The sequence below is a fragment of the Patella vulgata genome, chromosome 1, assembly GCF_932274485.2.
Source record: "Patella vulgata chromosome 1, xgPatVulg1.2, whole genome shotgun sequence".
Taxonomy (NCBI): Eukaryota; Metazoa; Mollusca; class Gastropoda; family Patellidae; genus Patella; species Patella vulgata.
In genome coordinates this window covers 66,004,152-66,019,972 of record NC_065879.2, presented here as the reverse complement: position 1 = coordinate 66,019,972, position 15,821 = coordinate 66,004,152, and the positions used below count along the sequence as shown (strand labels likewise).

General features: G+C 37.3%; 1 protein-coding gene across 1 annotated transcript; it reads left to right on the top strand.

The window, feature by feature from the left end:
• The first annotated feature begins 1,322 nt into the window (after positions 1-1,322).
• On the top strand, positions 1,323-4,817 carry LOC126808763 (uncharacterized). The gene is made up of 2 exons (XM_050533710.1): positions 1,323-2,518; positions 4,138-4,817. The coding sequence occupies exons 1-2, from the start codon at positions 1,385-1,387 to the stop codon at positions 4,732-4,734; spliced, it is 1,731 nt and encodes a 576-aa protein (XP_050389667.1). The 5' UTR covers positions 1,323-1,384; the 3' UTR covers positions 4,735-4,817.
• Positions 4,818-15,821: the final 11,004 nt, after the last annotated feature.

The following is a 15,821-nucleotide window of genomic DNA, read 5'->3' as shown; positions in this document are numbered from 1 at the left end:
AACCCTCGAGGGTTTGTTTAGGTGTATACGGGTGTATCTCGCGGTTTCCGAACAATCCGAACGATACTTGTCAACCGTTGGCAATATCCTTGACAAACGGGAGCAAGGCTTGATAAGTCCGGAGAATCGAACGAGGTGCATTCTAGTCTAAATGTTCTTAGCGCTCGATTACCGTGTCACTCTATTTATTTCATCGAGGTTTTCCAGCGTGGTTCCCCCTTGTCAGTGATGCAGGACGGAGGGCCTGACAAGGACAGCTGTCTAGTCGTTCGGATGGGACGAAAAACCGAGGTCCCGTGTACACATTGGCGTGCACGTAGAAGATCCCCTGACAGTTGAAATTCGATATAAAAGTAGGCCGTAGTGCCATTGTCCGGGCAAAATTTCCCTCACAGCACACTGTATGGCGTATGCCCATCTTTATTAGCCCAGTTCGGAGCAGAGCAGTAGGACCTTAAACCACATTTCATTTCATTTCATTTCTGTTTATTTATCGGACGGTAAACTACATTACTTTTTCCGTTTAATACCGAAGTATAATTTGTTATTTTTGTTTTCAAAGTCTGGATTCTTAGAGAAGATGATTCTAGATTCCAGAATATAATTCTAAGCTGATGAGAAAGAAGGAAGTTGTAAAAGTGAGTTTGGTTTCCATTATTATTAACGTTAAAAACGATATTCACTGTTTATGGGCATTTTCGCAGAAAACTAATAATAATAGCAATTCCGGAGAATTTTCAAGTTGACCGGCCTAGTTTCTTAAGGTCGTTTGTGTAGATCCTTCTATATAAATATATATATCGTGTTGATTCGTTATTAAGATATATATTTATCTATTCGAAAAGATAACATATCTAATAGTTTATGCATCTTTTAACTATGCTTATTTTGATTATTTACTGTGGTAAACGGCCGGTGTAGTTGTATCAGTACAATTGTTTTTTTTGAGTTCCGTGATTATTTTTAAAGTTTAGTTTCACGCCCGGTACTTCTATTCCAAGTTTCGTGTTGTTTAAATTGGCTGACATTATTAATTATATTTTATGATTTACACGCACCTTATAGTGCTCCATTTATACTGTGTCTTTAATATAAACATTAAAAGGTAAATTTCATGTTTCATGTTCGTTTCCCACCAGATTTTTTATTAGCTGTGTTACACGTGTATCATATTATTAAACTTCATTTACATTCATTAAAAGGACAAGCGAAGTATATCCTCCCACACGTATGTTCATTGAATCTTTATACGTACATTTGATATTGAGACCGTCATGCACCCTGAGTTAGTACAAAGGTAGAAAACGTACCTTCCATATAAAAGACTTGTTGTTTGAAATTTGAATCACAGTTTCTCCCGTTGTCGTTCAAATCAACAATCAAGATGGGTAACAAGTGTAGTAGTCGTAAAAAGAAACCGAAATCAACCCACGAACTCAACATGGAAGCTCGTATGGAGCTGGTCAATAAAAAGGAAAACGAAGTTAAATTCGACGAGAACCTTTGTGCGCATGACAGGATGGATGCTTCGGTATCTAATAAAAGGTTACGCCGGTCTAAATCATGTCTTACAGAAACTGAACTTCTAGCAATTGCCACAGATCCAAAGGATTTTGTATTTGATTTTGAGAATCTTGTTCTTGAAGGAGGAGGAAATAAGGGCCTGGCTTACTGTGGAGCTATAAAATACCTTCAGGAAGTTGGGGTGATGAAAAACATCAAACGAATCGCGGGAGCTAGTGCGGGCGCCATGACAGCTGCTTTGATAACAGTAGGGTATAATCCAGATGAAATTGAGGAATTTTTGGGAAACAATATTTCTGACGTGTTCATAGATCACAGTTGTGGTTACTGCAGTCTTCTACCAAATCTCATTTCTGGATATGGGTGGAATCCTGGGAAAAAAATCTATAAGTGGTTTGGCGATAAAATGCGACTTAAGACGGGCAACCCGGATGTGACGTTTCAAGAAGTTTATCAACAGTTTGGAATAGAGCTATGTGTTGTTGTAACAAACTTAAGTCTAATGACCACTGAGTATTGTCACCCTAAGACCACGCCCAATATGGCTGTACGCTTTGCTGTTAGAATGTCCATGGCCATTCCCGGCATGTTTAGTGCTACTAAATTCACGTCTTACGGCCAAACGGATGTATACGTCGATGGTGGCGTCCTCTGCAATTATCCCATTCATTGTTTTGATGGTTGGTATCTATCTATGGAACCGGGTAACAGTTTTATAGAAAAGCTACAACCATTAAGTGAATTACCTCGTCTCTATGATAAAACAGAGCGATTCGGAACTTTTAATCCCAAGACTCTGGGTTTTTTATTATTTGCCGATAATGAAAGTGACATATTAAGATATAATTTAGAAAAGAGAATTGGAGTTCTGCAGCCATTAAAACCATCTTCGTCCACCAAATTATTTGAAGAAAAATCAAAGAAGAAACAAAAACAAGATAAACTTGCTGTCGAACATGGACATGTAGTTAGAGCTGTTGATTCGTTTCTTAAGGTAAGAATTTCACTGATGTGTTTGTCCAAGTCGTAATCTCTAGAAATTGTTGCGATCCCACGCATGTCCGTGTCAAGGAGAATCGTCGCTTACCCATCCTTTAACCAAATGGTTCACCCAGTTGCCATCGAATTATTGAAATAAAAACTATATATGCTCGTCTCGAAATGGCCTAATACTGTGTTGATTGTGTATGTGTGTGGGTGCGCTGTCCGACCAAAATTTCCTTCATAGCACGACGCACAGAGTATGCCCGTTTTATTATACGCCCACATTTTCGCGTGGACGTATATTGTCGTCGCCCCTGTCCGTCCGTCCGTCCACAATTGTTTGTGAACCGTCTACAGGTAACAATTTTTATCCGATTTCAATGAAACTTGAAATATAGTTTTATCGCCCTAAGATCTCGGTTCCTTTCGATATTGGCATGTATCGGACTGTAACTTCATGGATTATGGCCCCTGATTGTACGAATTTAGTGAAAATCGGCCCAAAACTGACAGAAAAAATGGCCGCCGTTCGTTCTCAAAGAGGTTAAAAATATGGTATATCAAGGTTTTGGACCCTATAGAGGTCTCAATTTTTATCCGATTTTGTTGACACTTGATATGTAAGTTTATAACGCAAAGACCTCGGCTCCTTTCGATATTTGCGCATATCGAATTGTAATTTCCTGAATTATGGCCCTTGATTGTAGGAAAAATCACTTTCTTTTTAGCTTGTTCTCCATCCGTCTCTCGAAAATGTGGGCGTATCCTGCCTGGCAGCCGCTGGTTAACCAGTGTATCAGCTGATGATGGTTCACTGTACAGTTATATATCCTCTTGATTTGTCTCTCGAATCAAGTTGGAGGCCCTATGTCGAAGTAAAAAACTATAGGTTCCTATAGGAATGTTTATAGCTGCGATTTTTCATGACCATACATGAAAGCACACGCTGGCTACAGTTAATCTCACGAAATGAATAAGACAATTGCACCAATTAAGAATTACATCTACAGCCGATAGATGACAATTGTTGGTAATCCTGATGCTAATAGCTCTCATTTAAGAATATTTCAGCCAGTTGTTAGTTTTGTTAATGACAAAATACGTCGGTATTCATCACTGATAATGGTCATTATGGTGACCACCCTGGCGTTCACGCTAACGTCATCTGTTGTTAATATAACGAATAATTTGATGCCCATAACGTATGTATAGACTCTAAAATCGCAGCTTGGCCATGCCTGTATGTAAAGTTATAACAGTTTAAATAGTTAGAGCTATTTGGCGACCATCTTGGATTTTTCCGTGACGTCAAACGTGTTCATCTGGCGTTTGAGTTTAATTAATTGTTTTGCCCTAAAACCTAAATATAGATACAAAATTTCCCTTAACAGGAATAACAGAGGCATTATGGTCAGTTATATGGAGTGATGACCATCTTGAATTGCATACTTCCTTCTCATGATTAAAGATAGCCACCCAATTTTGTTTTACTCCCACATGATTCAAGAGTCAAATTAAGGGACATATAAATTCACACAGAATTATCCTTAATCGGCTGACAGACTAAACCTAATTGGTGTATAAAAGTAGGACGTTAAACCTCATTTCATTTCATTTATATATTTGCAGGTACTCAAACGACATAACATAGATAACAATGACGATATAACACTAGCAGAATTGGAGAACGCCTTTAAAGATGAACAGCTGACAAAAGAAGAAAAGACTCTGTTATTTGGTAAAGATATCGATGTCCATGAAGCTTTTCAATTGTTGGATAACGATAAAAGTGGCCAGATTAAATACAGCGAGCTTATTCATTTTATCGAATCAACTGGTATATGTTTTCAGACCAGATTTTTAGGTTATCAGCGCAAGGACGTTAAAAACTTTGTGTCATTCCTTGATTCTCTGCAGTCAACTTTATTAACAAACGTTAAGAGGATTTATGTAGATGAGCGGGATATGAAAAGGACAGTGGGAATTAATACCGGCCATATTGGAACCACCGATTTTAAGTGTGAAGAAGCTGATCACGAGTTCGTCGTTGCACGTGGTTATAATGCAACCAAATCGTACTTACAATATTACGCTGTAACACGCGATCTTCCTAAATCTTCTCTCTCTAAGCCATGTTTGCCTGTAATAGCCGAAGTTACCAAACAAGATAATGACTTACCGCATGTTGAAGCCAATAATGTAATTAACGAGACGACCCACATGTAACATCCTCAAGACAGAAACTTTAACACTCACGACTAAACGCAACATTGTGAAACCACCCCTATTAATGAAATCAATCAAAATAAAGGAAGTAACTGAACAAACATCTTGGACTTACTTTTCAAGCCAATTGTAAATGGAACAACCACATTGATAGTATCATTAGTAAAGTATCAAAATTAGTAAACTGCCTACGCTCCTTGAAATATCGTTTAAACAGAAAATCGCTAAATACCTTATATTCTTCATTCATTCTGTCGCACTTTGACTATGCCGATGTTACCTGGGACGGATGCACAGACTACTTATCTAATAATCTTGAATCCCTCCAGCTTGATGCACTACGCACTATTTGTGGGGCAGCTAAGGCTACTAGCCACCATCCCCTCTACGCGGAAACTGAGTTTATTCCACAGGCCCTTGAAGGGATTAAAATAAAACTTCTTACTACTCTTTGACTATATATTACAGTAATAAGTAATAAGAAGGTGTCTTTATATTACAGTAATAAGAAGGTGTATCAGCTGACATTTTGTTTTGACTTGTTGACGACATTTCGTCTGCTGTCATCTCACAATACTCACCAGTTCTAACACCTCCCGTCGTTTTTATTGCCAACGAGACTTTATTTGATCGTTATACACCTTCAAATGTAATTAAATTGGTCATTTTACAGCGTTATTAATTACAAATCAAACTTGAAGCGTGATCACTTGGCTATTCGTATCTTAGACGGACCGGAAGTAAGACGGACCTCTAGACTCTAGAGGGACCACAAGCTAAAAACGCGATTTTTCGTACAATCAGGGGCCATAATTCAGGAAGTTACGATTCGATATGTACGAAAATGAAAAGGAACCAAGATACGAGGGGTGATTGATAAGTAAGGAGCCTAACACAGAAAGAAACAAGAAATTCAAATCAAATGCATTTATTTTTCAACATAGTCCCCCTTCAATGTAATACATTTCTGCCATCGGTGTTGCCGAGCCTTTATTCCAGTTCTGTAGAAGTCTTTGTCTTGGGTGTGTAGAAAATCATCCACAGCGGCAATGACGTCATCGTCAGACGGGAAATGCCTACCGGAAAGACATTTCTTCAGAGCAGGAAACAGATAGAAGTCTGAGGGAGCTAAATCAGGGGAGTAGAGTGGATGCTGAAGAAGTTGATAACCACAGTCATGGATTGCTGACATGGCAACAGCTGATTAGTGCACTGGCACATGTCCTGGTGGAAAATCACACCTTTAGTCAGCTTTCCTCGTCTTTTGGTCTTAATTTCTTGCCTCAACTGCCTTATAAGTGCTGCATAGTATCTACCGTTATTGTTTGACCCTTTTGGAGGTAATCCACCATGAGAACACCCTCAGAATCCCAGAATACTAAGGCCATCACCTTTCCTGCCGATGAAACAGTCTTTGCCTTCTTTGGGGTCGGCGACGTCACATGTTTCCACTGTTTTGACTGCTCTTTTGTTTCTGGCTGAAAGTGGTGGACCCAAGTTTCATCCATAGTAACAATTTGTTTTAGGAAGCGGTCAGGATCGGTATCAAATAAGGCTAGATTCTCCTCTGGCATGATGTGTCTTTGATCAGGCGTCAAAAGCTTTGGCACCCATCGTGTTGAAACCTTTGTCATTTCCAAAGTTTCAGTGGTAATAGAATGAACTCTCTCCTGGCTAATACCAACTACCCCAACTATGAATCGTTCAGTAACTCGCCGGTCATTCATTATCAGATCATGGATTTTTTGTATACATTTCAGGTGTTGACACAGGTTTTGGTCGACCAGGGCGTGGTTCGTCTTCAATGCTGTCTCGGCCACGCTTGAATTCAGCTGACCACCTTTTAATTTTGGCATATGAAAGGGCATCATATGGCTTTCGGTATTAGAACCTTTTATGCAGATACTTAATCACAGCTCTCGCCTCGATATGGTCCATTTTCTGATAACACCATACCCTACTTGATTGTTATGACCTCACAACCAAACAGTTTAACTGAATGTGATGAAAGTTTGTGACAGAGCCCGAGGAACATAATAGTGCACGTGCAAAACGTGGTATCATTGTGTTGCTCGGTTTTCCAATCGAGGCTCACTACTTATCAATCATCCCTCGTATTTGGGTTACAAACATGCATAACAAGTTTCATCAAAATCAGATGATAAAAACTGCGACCTCCAGAGGGTCCACAACCCGGATACACAATATTTTGACCTATTTGCAAACGAGGGGTGGCCATTTTGTCCGTCAGTTTCGGTCCGATATTTACGAAATTCGAACTCGGCCACCCTAAGGGTGTAACGGTGATATATTCAAACGTTTTTTTAAATCGGATAAAAATTGTGACCTCTATATAAGGTCCAGAAGCTAACGGTGATATATTCAAACGGTTTTTTAAATCGGATAAAAATTGTGACCTCTATAGGGCCCAGAAGCTAAAAACGCGATTTTACGATATGCCCGAATATCGAAAGGAACCGAGATCTGTGCGTTATAAACATATATTTCAAGTTTAAACGAAATCGGATAAAAGTTGCGACCTCTACAGTGTTCACAAGTATGATAGTTTTGTAGCTTTGGGTTTTGGACCTTCAATTATCTAATTGGTCAAATATGATGTAAATAATCAGAAAGATTGGTCAATTGAGCCAAATAACGCCAAAACCCACCCTTATATGGTTAGTGGAAATCTACTGGAGAAACTTCCCATGAGATATCTGTTATCAACCTAGAATTGAATGTTTACCACATTATGACTATTTTTTTATGTAACCATCTGTCACTCATTCGCTAACTTGATTTAAGTACAAATATGTGAATCTAGTAACTTGCCAGACATATTAATTTATACAATATAATGCTATCCTTAATTTAAGAGCAAAAATTCTACAGAAGTCTTACACTATCCGTGAAAACCATTCGTAAGTCCATGTAATTTAAATATACAGTACGAACAATTTATCTAACATTTGGTGCTCTGACAAGCGTTTAAACAAAAATTTTCATATTTCACAAATGTTTCGTTCGCTTAAACGCTTGCTATTACAGATGGGGCAGCAAGGTTTTCCATGCAATTGGCGAGTTACATAAACTGGAAGTAGAATAATGGTACATTTCAACGTAACTCACATCTTAACGCCGTCACAATCAAGAATATTCACCAAAAGCTGACCGAAATTCTCAAAGTCCCTTTCTTCTATTCCATACCAAAAAGTCAATAATACAAATGGCCATTCAAAAGTGGGTAAGGGCTATAACTAGAAATAACTACATTCATGGAAACTAATAGTGGTCTGTGTCCTGTTCAAGTTGGAAGGAAGTTGCAATTACTGTCAGAACACTGAACTTTAACGGAAACTTGGCGTAATTATCTGTACAAGTATAGCATGTCTAGAGTAGACACCATAACACGGGAAATGTCAACAATTGCATTGCATTTAAAATACCATATTTGAATAAAGAACTGTTTATTTTATATTTGGGATGGTCCAGTGAGTATGCCGCTGATTCACTAAAGAAGAATATCTGGTTCGATCCTTGTGATGGCCAAGAAAGTCCCACAAGCCTTATCAGGGTGGTTTTTCGTTGTCAGTTTGAGGCCAAGGAACCCGTTAGATTTCAGTAAATCGTTATGACTTGTTAAACTATGGGGCACGGCATTAACAAAATAACGAAATACGAAATCTAAGTTTAATAAAATGTTTTAAAATATATCTAAATGGACCGTTGTACCTTATACGCAACTAGAAAAAACATTGAACCTTTGATAAATAATTTCCATTGATTTGTCTAAAAAAAATCAAATCAAATCAAAGTATTGTGCAGGCGAAACATTAAGCATAATTCCATCTTCCCTTTAATGCAAGTAGATATTATGATTTTCCTTTTGACGTTTACCTAATTCAAACCCTATTTCTTCAAAGCGATATTTCCTCTGTTATGCACGGTACATGCAATTTTCTAATTCGCTGTCACTAATTACGAGACATTTTGCATTACCAGTTAAATTTGAACCCGGCATCTACTTGTGCACGTAGTTACATCTGTCAGTTCTTTTTACAATTAATTATATAAAATATGACTAATACTTCAAAGAAAACGAGCAATATTGTTATTTCTTTTTCTTTTAAAGAAGAGAACCCCGACGAAAAAGCAACATAAAAACTTAAATGAAGAACCTGTTCATGTTGAAACAACACGTTTAAAACTTGTACCAATGTATAAAAGGTAAATTTTAGTGTAATTAGATGTTAAAATTTAGGTTTATTCTATTAAAGCCCCAGTGTGACGGGCTGAGGGGTAATCTTTAGGTCGTAATTTAGCCGATTAAAGGGCCAATCTCGTATGGATAAAACCAGACTTTTATTTTATGAAAATAACGTGTAGGTAAAATTTACCTTTCGCTATCAAGTACATCAGTGTATAGACCTCGAAAAAAGGGCAATCGATTATCAGGTTACCCAACGAAACAATTGACCCGAAATCTTAAAAGGGTTACGTGTCCGGATAAGCAGTTTTGACGTTCACGTCCAAACGACTCAATATTATAAGCTGAAATTTTGAAACAAGGTACATTCCTCTGTAATTTGGTGCTTAAATTTCATACGTACACAGACTTTTAAATTTGAGACTGTTCAAATCGGGATAGTCCCTTTAAAACAAACGTATAGGTTAGGTATTCAGTAACAATAAAGTTGGCGGCGTAAAAACAGAAGAAAGTAATATGAATTGTCAATAACTTACGTCAGGATTTTATGGGCATCTGCACTTTTTGGTAAGACTGATTTTGTATTGTGTATGGTCTGAATGTCTTTTCTGTATAAGTCTGGACTATTGTGCTTTTAACAGAGTAGGATATACTTCATCGCACAACCAAGAGTTTTCCAGTACTTATATGCCAGTTGTGGTATAATCTTTTGAATTTATCTCTGCCCATCATGTCGCTGAAACGATTGTAACTGCGGCTTTAATTTAGAACGGCTTTTGAAAATCAATCACCTGAATTATAATATTATAAAATGTCAAACAAGTTTTTAGTTTGATTGCGGGGCTTATGTCTGCTCCGGCTGGGGTGTAATAACGCAGGTAAAGCGAAACAAGATTTAAAACTGCAAGTTTTAGATATGGGTAACAACTGACATGGTACTGGACAGGAAAGAATACTTAAAATAACATATTTTATTTCTCAAAACCTAACAAAAACTAGTGAATTTGTTATTTACAAGACAGGTATATTTATTTTCAAATTCATTTAACTTGTGCTAAGCCATGCAACAGTTGAAATCTGTCAGATTTGACGGGAATGTGTTTAGTAGCATGTTTTTAACTTGGTGTGAGCTAAATAGGTTGTAATTTACCCGCAATTTGATACGCTGCATTAAGAAGACCTATTTAATGTCTTAAAAGTGGCACCCTTAGCGTCAAACCAAATCTCAAGTATCATCGCCAACAATTCTCGTGCTAATTGTTATCGCAAGTCAATTGCCTTGCCAGTATAATCGAATGGCGGTAACCTTCATGAGGTAACCTACCGAATAATTAATAAGGTGCACCTCCATTGTTGCAAGCTAAATAAGAATTATCTCCCGTGAGATAATTAACGTTAATAATGTCACGTTCTTTAAATGACATTTAGAAGTAGAGGTATAATATTCATAATAACACAACTTTATGGATTTACTACTTCTTGGTTTATTACATGCAACGTTTCAATACTCTTACAGGTATCTTTATCAAGCAATGATCAATAATGAATAACAACCTACATTAGTTGTTGTTATAACCTTTAATTGATGTTATGTTTTTATTGTCTTACTCATGAATGTACTATAAATGTAGGTAAATGTATGTAATAGACCTCAATGCATTTAAGGAATGTCTGTAGACAATGTAGACTTTAAATTTACAAACGTGATCGGTTTCTCGCGATGTGAAGTTTAAAGAAAGTCTTTTATATGAAAGTTCACTACTGAGAACGTGACAAATATATGCAAATATACAAAATGTCTTATACAAATATTTAAAATGTCGTATACAAATTCTTCACTTAGTATTAAAATAAATCCCCTATTTAATCGTAACTTGAATTTTATTTTGTCAGAGGGGATTTCAAACATATGGATAAGTATTGAATAAACCTCGATACATATTTTCTTTATATGTGACCAGAACACAAATATTTAACTGACAGTAAATTTTAATATCAGCTTAAAAGGGTTATAAGTCACTCATGCTCAAGAAAAAAAAATGCATATCGTTTTGAATCTTTACATATTATTCAAAATAGTTTTAATCTCACTAAATTATGTAATTAGTTTTTGGTATTTTTCACGCCCGTTAGTGCAACCACTTAAACAATTAGTACGTTTCTTAAATTGGCAGTTTAAACATTTGTGTCACTTTAAGGCATATTTGTCTTACAAAACAAATTCAATATCTCCAAAATTTTGCACTGTCACCAATCCCGTCAAATCAAAAAAATATCTTTTTAACCAGTGCTGGATTAATCATTAGTTTAGGTATATCAGGGGTTACTTTTGCTGTTCAGTTAACAAAACATACATAAACAGGTCGATAGTGTCGATACACACTGTAACCCGGGGTGTCTGACCTGCTATATTGATATTTTGATGGATTGCGATAGTTGACTGCCACGTCAGTGACCCGTGTATTGCATTCTTTATCGGAACCGCCTAGGTTTGGGACGGCTTTGAAATCGTTTTATCTGGGCCATAGGCCACCTAAAAAAAACCAACAAAAAACAAAATAGTTGACGATCATCCTTTTTGTTTTCCAAAAATGTGCGAGTGAGGGAGTTTTTTTTTAAAAATGAATATACAGAACAAGCAATACTTCAGGAATCAATCTTTTATTTCATGTCAAAACACAAGTCGTCTGCTTATAAAACAGCTTGGATTCAATCAGAGTAAAAAGGGATTTTACCAAACACTTATAGGATCTGGTGGCTGGTTAAATGTTACAGGATATAAAATGTTGACAAATTTACAATCCATATGTCTACAGACTGATATTCTTTCATTATATTGTAGTTTCAAATAGATTTTTTCTACGTTTCGGAAAGGCCCTTTTCGAACCAGAACATTTATGCCAAGGTAGTATCCCTCTTTCTGAATTATATTGTCTTATCCACCACCATGAATAAAATGGATTCATACCCTGCCGAGTAATAAGTATATTCAATATCTGAATTGCATGTTAAATTGGCCATAACAGACACCAATTGGATAACAGTATAGTCCAAATCATCATAGGTACTACCACAGCTGTATAGCAACGTTTCAATAAAATCCTCAAGTTCATCACGTTGTTTCTTTGGTAACCCTTTCTGTGCTATTTTTCGCAGTCCTGACATTGAATGACTGTTCCAACATTCTTGGCAGTTTGGGATCTTGAATCCTACTTACAGTACATGATCATAACATCACTGTTTGTCTATACTTTCGGACAATCTGACCTTTTGGGCAGATGGGTTTAAGTGAAAACAAAAATTATTATGTCATCTAGATGGCAAAATAAAGCGCCCGAAATCTAATATAACACTAATTTTACTTTGCTTTTAATTGAATACCACAAATTGGTACTGAATTGACATGGATTAAAATATTTTGTCTGGAGTCACTCTACTTTATGCGACATTTTTCGAACATTGATTATTATTTGTGAATGCAGCTGCAACAGTCTGGTTGGATGGTTGGAATTCAAATAGGTATATAGAGTAGGATTTCGGTTGCAAAACGATTGGAAACTTTGAAGTTACTGCTATTCCAGCCCTCACTTGAAAACGCGTTTGCGGCAATTAAATTTCAAAAAAAATTTCCAGACGTTCCTGTGTCCGTGGACTGTTAACGATTGATTGGTTGACGGGAATTCGGATCAGCCACCCAAGTTAGACTATATTAGACAACTTTGAAGTTGCTGTATTCAAGGGCTGGAATAGCAGGAACACACGTTTATGCGGCCATCAATTTTTCAAAATTTTACTTTGGGGGTATGAGTGTCCCTACACGATAAGCTCCGTTCCTTCGCCTCTCGCGGACAACGGGGATCGCCGCCCCCCTAACATTCATCGAGCCCGCACTCCTACGCCCTTGGGATAATTTTTTTAGACTTAATCGTGTAAATCACGGACACTTTGTGTAGTAGCAAGAAGAATGATGACATCATTATCCTGGACCGTATCATGTCGTCTTTCGTCTACTGCCGTTTTGACTGATGAATTCACATAATGATTGACGACACTGTTTTAAAATACTGAATATTGTTAAGGCCGGCCACTGTTTATCTCACGCAAGTCCCAAATAACCTCGGGCCCCTTCTCGTCTAGAATTTTATTTATCGCTTGTCTACTTGTTTCAGGTGAATAACAATCACCAGTACGTATATGGTATGCTTCACCAAGGAAAGCTGCTTTTCAAATTGTAGCCAGTCCGAAGCACTGCGTGAACTCTTTTCTGAGTGCCCTGCTATGAGTTCTCTTATAGTTTTCTTCGATATGAAAGTGGCTTCGTTTCATCCTGTTCACTGAATGCTGATACTCACAATGAAAAAATACAAGTCAACAGTGAGGCTGATGTCTCACCAAGTTTGGACATTCTAGCTCAGTTAGAAGGAGAGTTATTGTGTTCCAAAAAGTGTGACATGCAGACAGACTTAATTTAATAGTCTCCTGCTTTAATTGAAAGGAGGGGGATAAAAAGTCTGTAGGACCACTGCATTTGTGAGTGTAAAGGACTGTCTTACAAGGAACCTGCATTGCATGTGATCTACTGGAGTTAAGTCATTCACACAAATTGGTTCACCCTCCTTGACTTTTAAAAGAGCATTATGCAAACTATGGTATCGTGCAGAAACAGTTGGACTGATCATGTTGGACTTGTCAAGTACCTTGAAATGATCTTTCTCATTTATGAATAATCTGGCATCATGGTCTTCTTTTACAGGAAATTCAACAGATATTATTGGTATTAGTAAACAGTGTAAAAACTCGGGCTTGAAATGTTTTCTCATTTATGAAGAATCTGGCATGGTCTTCTTTTACCTGAAATTGAAAAGATATTGTTAGTATTTTAAACTGAGTAAAAATTCAGCTATATTGTACATTCTGTTAGCTTCAATATTTTGTGGTTAAAATTGAAATTAGTCTGTACAATTTTTATACGCCCACATTTTCATGTGGACGTATATTGTCGTCGCCCCTGTCCGTCTGTCCGTCCGTCCAAAATTGTTTGTGAACACTCTACAGGTCACAATTTTTTCCGATTTCGATGAAACTTGAAATATAGGTTTAGCACCCAAAGATCTCGGTTCCTGTCGATATTGGCATGTATCGGACTGTAACGTCAAGGATTATGGCCCCTGATTGTACGAAAAATCACGTTTTTACCTTGTGAACACTGTAGAGGTTACAATTTTTATCCGATTTTGTTTAAACTTGAAATATATATTTATAACCAACAGATCTCGGTATCTGTCGATATTCGCGCATATCGGACCAAAACTTCCGGAATTATGGCCCCTGATCATAGGAAAAATCGCGTTTTTAGATTGTGGACTCCATAGAGGTAACAATTTTTACCCGATTCAAAAAACCGTGTGAATATATCACCGTTACACCCTAAGAATGGTTGAGTTCGAATTTCGTAAAAATCGGACAGAAACTGACGGACAAAATGGCCGCTCCTCGTTCGCAAATAGTGTCAAAATATCAGTGTTGTGGACCCTCTGGCGGGCACAATTTTCATCTGATTTTGATGAAACCTGGAATGCATGTTTATAACCCACTGATCTCAGTTCATTTCGATATTCGCGCATATCGGACCAAGACTTCCGGAATTATGGCCCCTGATTGTACGAAAAACCGCGTTTTAGCTTGTGGACCCCATAGAGGTCACAATTTTTATCCGTTTTACAAAACCGTTTGAATATATCACCGTTACACCCTAAGGATGATTGGGTGCGAATTTCGTAAACATCGGACCGAAACTGACGGACAAAATGGCCGCCCCTCGTTCGCAAATGGTGTCAAAATATTGTGTATCAGGGTTGTGGATCCTCTGGAGGTTACAATTTTCATCTGATTTTGATGGAATTTACAATTCATGTTTATAACACAAATATCTTGGTTCCTGTCTATTTTCGTGCATATCGAATCGTAACTTCCTGAATTATGGCCCCTGATTGTACGAAAAATCGCGTTGTAGCTTGTGAAAATCGGACCAAAATTGCCAGACATAATGGCCTCCCCTCGTACCCAAATAGTGTAAACATATGGTATATCAAAGTTGGGGACCCTCTAGAGGTCACAATATTTTGATCCGATTTTGTTGAAAGTTGAAATACATGTTTATAACCCAAAGTTCTTGTTTCCTTTCGATATTCGCGCGTATTAGATTTTATATTCCTGAATTATGGCCCTTGAATGTACAAAAAATCGCGTTTTTAGCTTGTGGTCCCTCTAGAGGTCACAATTATTATTCGATTTAAAAAAACGTTCGAATATATCACCGTTACACCGTAACTTCCTGGATTATGGCTCCTAATTGTTCGAAAAATCGCATTTTTAGCATGCGGATTCTTTGGAGGTCACATTTTTTTTCCGATTTTAAAAACCGTTTAAATATATCACCATTCCACCATAGTGAAGGTTGAATTCGAACTTTGTACGCAAATCGTGTAAAAGTATGCTATGAAGGTTGTGGACCCTCTAGAGGTCACAATTTTTATCCGATTTTGATGAAACTTAAAACATATCTTTATATCCCAAAGATCTCATTCTCTTTTGATATCTGGGCATTTCAGACCATAACTTTCTGGATTATTGCCCCTGATTGTACAAAAATCCTGTTTGTTTTTAGCTTGTTCTCTATCCATCTCTTGCAAAATGTGGGTGTATCCTGCCTGGTAGGCGCTGGTCCATAATATCATTCAACTGGTGCCTTCGAAAATCCCCAGCAATTAAGCTTTCTGAAGTATGAAACAGTTTTTACGAAATATTGCAAGGTGCAATAGGCTATAGGCCTACAGTTATAATATAGCGACATCCAATGTAGCAGTAGGCTTATTGCAGA

Coding starts and splice junctions, on each gene's coding strand:
- LOC126808763 (XM_050533710.1), top strand. CDS start 1,385: ATGGGTAACAAGTGTAGTAGTCGTAAAAAGAAACCGAAATCAACCCAC. Junction 2,519..4,137: donor CTGTTGATTCGTTTCTTAAG/GTAAGAATTTCA, acceptor ATATATTTGCAG/GTACTCAAACGACATAACAT.